General features: G+C 35.5%; 1 protein-coding gene across 1 annotated transcript; it reads left to right on the top strand.

Annotated features, from left to right (window-relative positions):
* Positions 1 to 269: 269 nt before the first annotated feature.
* LOC133834571 (cyclic nucleotide-gated ion channel 1) lies at positions 270 to 5,815 on the top strand. Its single transcript, XM_062264231.1, has 8 exons — positions 270 to 461; positions 1,077 to 1,186; positions 1,527 to 2,094; positions 2,321 to 2,533; positions 3,320 to 3,603; positions 3,823 to 3,934; positions 4,068 to 4,304; positions 4,897 to 5,815. The coding sequence occupies exons 2-8, from the start codon at positions 1,158 to 1,160 to the stop codon at positions 5,593 to 5,595; spliced, it is 2,142 nt and encodes a 713-aa protein (XP_062120215.1). The 5' UTR covers positions 270 to 461; positions 1,077 to 1,157; the 3' UTR covers positions 5,596 to 5,815.
* Positions 5,816 to 6,132: the final 317 nt, after the last annotated feature.

Below are 6,132 nucleotides of genomic sequence, written 5' to 3'. Positions count from 1 at the left end.
TGTCAATACTAAAATACCGTACCAAAAAAAGTACAAAATATGAAGGGTTACTAATTTGGGGAGAGGACGCACCGGACCGAAAGTAACAGGAGGGAGAAGCACAAATTTTGAATGAAATGTGTGAGGGTGGGACCCACACATAGCACCCAAAAATTCTTGGCTGAGCACACACAGAGACAGACACACATACTTACTGTGCTGATGTTGGAGTCTTCGCATTTCTTAGTTTATTAATTTGTTATATATGCGTCGGGTCATAAAAGGACCCCGCCCTCCATTTCCTCGAACTTTCTCTCTCCTTCTCTCCTCTCTTACTCTTACTCTTACTCATTCAACATTAACCCCCAAAAATCTTTCTGGGTTTCATTTCTTTTTGATTTTTTGACAACCCAACAGACACACAAGTCCCAAACAATCCTTCTTCCACCATGGTTCTTCCATCAATCTGATTTTCTTTTTTGGTATGCTTTTGTTTTTTTTTTTTTTCTATTTTGTTTCAGAATTATTGATATATGTATCTGTGGCAGTTTCTCAATTCTGAGTTTGTATTTGAAAGTTAAAGAAAAAGTTTTGTATATAATTTCATTCTTCCGAAAATTTAGGCTGCCTTTTTAGGAAAGTAATTTGATAATGTTCTGAAAAATGTTTTGACCCATTTTCTGGTAAAGTTTTTTTTTTTTTTTGAGTAACTACAAAAGGGTTTATGTATATTCATGTCTGAATGAATATATGTTATTGTAAAACAAAGTGGGATATTAGTAAGTTATTTGGGTATTACAGTTATGGAGTGTTATTTATTTATTTATTCTTGAAGATATTTTTGGAAAGGGTCTTCTTAGTGTCAATTGTGTAATGTATTAGTGTACGGAGAAACTACTTTTACCCTATAAATGTCTATTAAGTACGTTTTATAATACGTGCAAAAGCCCGAAGTTTTTGTTGTTATTAATGATACAAATGGGTCATTGAATTTTTTTTTGGATATATTATTGTTCTGCAGAGTCAAGTTTCAATTGATGAAAAAGTGGGTTTTGCTCATATGAAAGTTTGTTCTTTGTGTTCAATAATCTTTTCAGGGGTTGGCTTTTGTGGTGAATGAAGAAGTTTACTTGGACTTGACTTAAATTTCATTCTTGCATTAGAGAAAATCTGTGATCATGAATTTCCAGCAGGAGAAAGTAGTGAGGTCAGTTTCTATATTTTTGCCTTAGTTTTTGTGATGTTCATAAATAAAATCCTTTCTTTCTCTTAGAAGATAAGATTAAAGTTTAAGATGAGGTTTTCATGTTATTGATACTTGGAGAGGTCTCTTGAAAATTGAATTAAGAAGTAAAACCCCTTTTCAGCGATATAAATTTGCCTTATCATCTATGCTAACAACATACCATTGTGATGCTAATACCTCACCAGTCCACCACCTTAATTTCATAAACTGTAGAGTTGGCTTGTTGTTGGTCGAATTTTCAGATCATGTTTTTCTTAAGTTGGACAGAGGAACTTTTACTGATTTTTGTGTGTTTCTTCAGGTTCCAGGACTGGAATGCAGAGAAAAATAAAGAGGTGCTGTACACTCCAAATGATGAAATGAATCCAGGAAAACTTAAACTGACATTAAACTCGGTTTCACACACATTTCAAAGAAGCTTTGAATCTGGTTCTGAGAGGCTTAAAAGGATTAAACGATCATTTAAGTCCTGTTCATTTGATAGTGCCATGGCTAAAAGCTTTGGTTCCGAGAAGAAGATTCTTGATCCACAAGGGCCATTCCTCCAGAGATGGAATAAGATATTTGTGCTGTCATGTGTCATTGCCATTTCTCTGGATCCTTTGTTTTTCTATATCCCAGTGGTTGATGATGCGAGGAAGTGTTTAGACTTGGACAGGAAGCTGGAGATCACTGCTAGTGTGTTGCGTTCTTTCACAGACATATTTTATATAATTCATATTATCTTTCAATTCCGTACTGGATTTATTGCTCCGTCTTCTCGAGTTTTTGGAAGGGGTGTTTTAGTTGAAGATGCTTGCGCTATTGCTAAGAGATATCTAATGTCATACTTCTTAATCGATATCCTTGCTGTCCTTCCTCTCCCACAGGTAGCCTAACGTCTATATTTCATAGCAAGATCTGTTTTGTTAAGCTTTCATTGTGTATTGGTGTGTGGTGGAAGCATCTTGATCATCATTTTTGCTTTGCCTTTCCTGTATTTTCAACCCTTGCCCCTCTTTATGCCACTTAATTTATTATGTTGTGAGATTAGATTTTCTATTTGCAGGATTCTGTTTTACCAGTGGTGTTCTAACTTTCTTCTTACATGTGTAGGTGGTGATTTTGATTGTCATTCCAAGATTGAAGGGCTCATCATCATTGAATACGAAGAACTTGTTGAAATTTATTGTCTTGTTTCAATATTTTCCAAGGATTATTCGAGTGTATCCATTGTATACAGAAGTTACGAGAACTTCTGGCATACTCACTGAAACTGCATGGGCAGGAGCTGCGTTTAATCTTTTACTTTACATGCTTGCCAGTCATGTAAGTTGGTCCTGTTTGTATTATTTTTGGACTCGCGTTATGTTGTTTAAATAATTTTGGTAGCCTTTTTGACTACACTCGACACCTCTACATGACAGGTATTGAGTGTGTCAAGAAGGCTATCTTTCAAATACGCATATTTTTTTTTAACTCAATTTGTTTTCTTTAAACATAGGTTATTTTTCCAAAGTGATGTCTTATAATGAGGTCAATTTTCACCATCATTTTCTTCTATGAGATTCTTTTGCCTTTTGTTTTATTTATAAAATAAATTGGATTTTAGTCCTCTTTTTAAAACTTTTTATGCATGTCAGTCTTTGGTTTTATTTTTATGCATCTAGATGTTTCCAATGATACTAAGTTCTTAACTTGAACAGGAAAAAACTTGTGCTTGACTAGTGCTACAAGAATAGTGTCTGGGACTCAGAGCCCAATTATACAGTTGACAAAGTTTTATTTTAAAGAGCTACACAATAATATGGGCAGAGATTATTAGTTATAGATTGTGAGAGGAAAAAGCTTGATTCATACATGTGGGTTTTAGTGCATTATGTTTATTATGGAAAGTGATTTAAGAGAAGACACTTGGTGATTATGAGTTTGGCCATATTTTACATAGGTGGGCGAGATAAAGTCCGACTAAGTTAAATGATACTTGTTAGTAAAATCAACAAGCAAATGAATAATAGAGATTAATAAGCCCTAAACCTCATAGAGCTTAAATGATATGGCATTTTATTGTCCTTCTATATAATTCTCTGATAGTTGATTGATTTGCTGGTTTAGGTACTTGGAGCCTTCTGGTACTTGGTTTCCATAGAACGGGAAACTACATGCTGGCAAGAGGCCTGTGGGAAAAATTTGACATGCAGCCTGGACTCTTTATATTGTGATAGCTTCAAAAGGAATAACACATTCTTGAATGCTTCCTGTCCAATAAAAGAAGATGAAAATGATTTCTTTAATTTTGGAATATTCCTTGATGCCCTTCAATCTGGTGTTGTTGAGACATCTACTGATTTTACACAAAAGTTTTTTTACTGCTTTTGGTGGGGTCTTCGAAATTTGAGGTGTGCTAATGTGTTTATTTAATTTTCCTTTTATGTATAAATAGCTCTTGGCACTTTTTTGCTGACTTTGATATAACATTTTAGGGGTTGTCTCTCTTTTCACATATTCACTGAATGGAATATAATAAAAATTATTGTCACAAGAAATGGTGATATTACTTTGTTTCGACCTTTCCTGCCACGATTGCTGACTCATGTTTTATTTTTTATGTTCTGTAGTTCACTTGGCCAAAATCTTGAGACTAGTACCTATGTCTGGGAAATTTGCTTTGCAGTCTTCATTTCAATTGCTGGATTAGTACTATTTTCATTTCTTATTGGAAATATGCAGGTTAGTGGGTGCCTTGTTTGGTAACGTAACTTTTTGTTCATGGATAAATTTGAATGGTCTAGAGTTTCTTTTTGGTAATGGTACAGTGCTGTGTATTCTAGTTCTTGACACTCTTCAAGTTTCTTTGAAACAGACATATTTGCAGTCCACCACTACAAGATTGGAGGAGATGAGAGTGAAAAGGAGAGATGCAGAACAGTGGATGTCCCATCGCTTGCTCCCTGACAGTCTGAGAGAGCGGATCAGGCGTTATGAGCAATACAAATGGCAAGAAACCAGAGGTGTTGATGAAGAGAATCTAATTTGTAATCTTCCTAAGGATCTCAGAAGGGATATAAAGCGTCATCTCTGCCTGGCTTTGCTAATGAGAGTGAGTAGCTCAGCTGTTCCATGACTTTTTTCTTTACAATATTTTGCTTCTATTTATGTACTTTCTTTTTGAATTTGTATAAAATCCATCTTTACTAATTTATGTACTGACCCCAAAAGACGAAGCTTTGTTCGGATAGTACTTCTACTAATGATGTGAGGGAGGGTAAAAGAAAAAAGGAAAGGAAGAAAAAAAGATATAACGAGAAGGGTGTTTATCATTTACATGATGTTTTCTACTGGCGGTTTATTAGTGCCAATCAAGTGATCCCTTATACTTTGGTTGTGTTGATGTTGTTAAACCTGACCTATTGAAATTAAGTGGACCAAGTTCTGTCTTGTGCTGTATTAACAAGTTAGATTACTGCTAGTTTGGTATGTATAATAAGGTGGTTAGTCAAGTAAGAATCTGTAGCCACTAGCTCAGGTGATTGAGTGTGTGATCTATTGTTCAAATACTAGTGTTTCCTTGTAATGTGTTCTCCCTCCAGAAAAAAGTTATAATCTATAGCCTGCAATATATATATATATATATATAATTTTTTTTCCGCTTAGAATTGCTTTTATTCTTACTTTGATGAATTGTTAAAAAGGTGCCGATGTTTGAGAAAATGGATGAACAATTATTGGATGCGATGTGTGATCGACTCAAGCCAGTACTATACACAGAGGATAGCTACATTGTTCGAGAGGGAGACCCGGTTGATGAGATGCTCTTCATAATGCGAGGCAGGCTGCTGACTGTGACCACAAATGGTGGAAGAACTGGTTTTTTCAATTCTGAATATCTTAAGGCTGGTGACTTTTGTGGAGAAGAACTCCTTACATGGGCTTTGGATCCCCATTCTTCATCGAATCTCCCTATCTCGACTAGAACTGTGCAAGCACTGACAGAAGTTGAAGCCTTTGCATTAAAGGCTGATGATTTGAAATTTGTAGCGTCTCAGTTCCGGAGGCTTCACAGTAAGCAGCTGCGCCACACTTTCAGATTTTACTCTCAGCAGTGGAGGACTTGGGCAGCTTGTTTTATTCAAGCAGCATGGCGCCGCTATAGCAAGAAAAAGCTCGAAGAGTCTCTTAGGGAAGAAGAGAACAGGTTGCAGGATGCACTGGCCAAGGCCGGGGCGAGCTCACCCAGTTTAGGTGCTACCATCTACGCTTCCCGATTTGCTGCTAATGCGCTGCGTGCCATAAGGCGTAATAATACTCGAAAAACAAGGATGCCGGAAAGAATGCCACCGATGCTGCTTCAGAAGCCAGCTGAGCCAGATTTTACTGCTGAAGAACAGTAGGTAATTTTTATAAATATATATGACTTAGCAATATGCTTGTTTTTGTTGCGTGAAATGTAAAATGCATCTGATGTTAACTCAGATAGAAAAAAAAGAGGGGGAAAAAATTAGTGGAGAAACATCAAGGTAGTATGCTATTTTGTTAAGTGTAAAAGGTCTGTATATTATTGTTGTATATGAATATATATTATTGTTTTATGGTGATTAGGGCCTTAGCAAAGGTTGACTAGGAAGTCTAGGACGACTTTTATATATTATTGTTTTAGGGTGATTACGCCCTTAGCAAATGTTGACTAGGAAGTCTAGGACGACTTATGGGCTAAAATTTGACCCTTTCTCATGTTTGGGTCAAACCTAAAAAAATAAAAATAAAAATAAAATGAGAAGCTTAAATTATATAATTTTTTAATAAAAGAGGTATCCTTTTTCTCTTACAACATCTTTCCTCTTACCAAAACACAGGTTCTAAACAGAAAACAGAAACAAATAAAAGAAGTGTAAAAACTAATGTCAGTTTTTTAATTTTAAAGAAACAAA

Source organism: Humulus lupulus, chromosome 5 (genome assembly GCF_963169125.1).
Source record: "Humulus lupulus chromosome 5, drHumLupu1.1, whole genome shotgun sequence".
NCBI classification, from domain to species: domain Eukaryota; kingdom Viridiplantae; phylum Streptophyta; class Magnoliopsida; order Rosales; family Cannabaceae; genus Humulus; species Humulus lupulus.
This window is presented reverse-complemented; position numbering and strand designations above follow the sequence as displayed.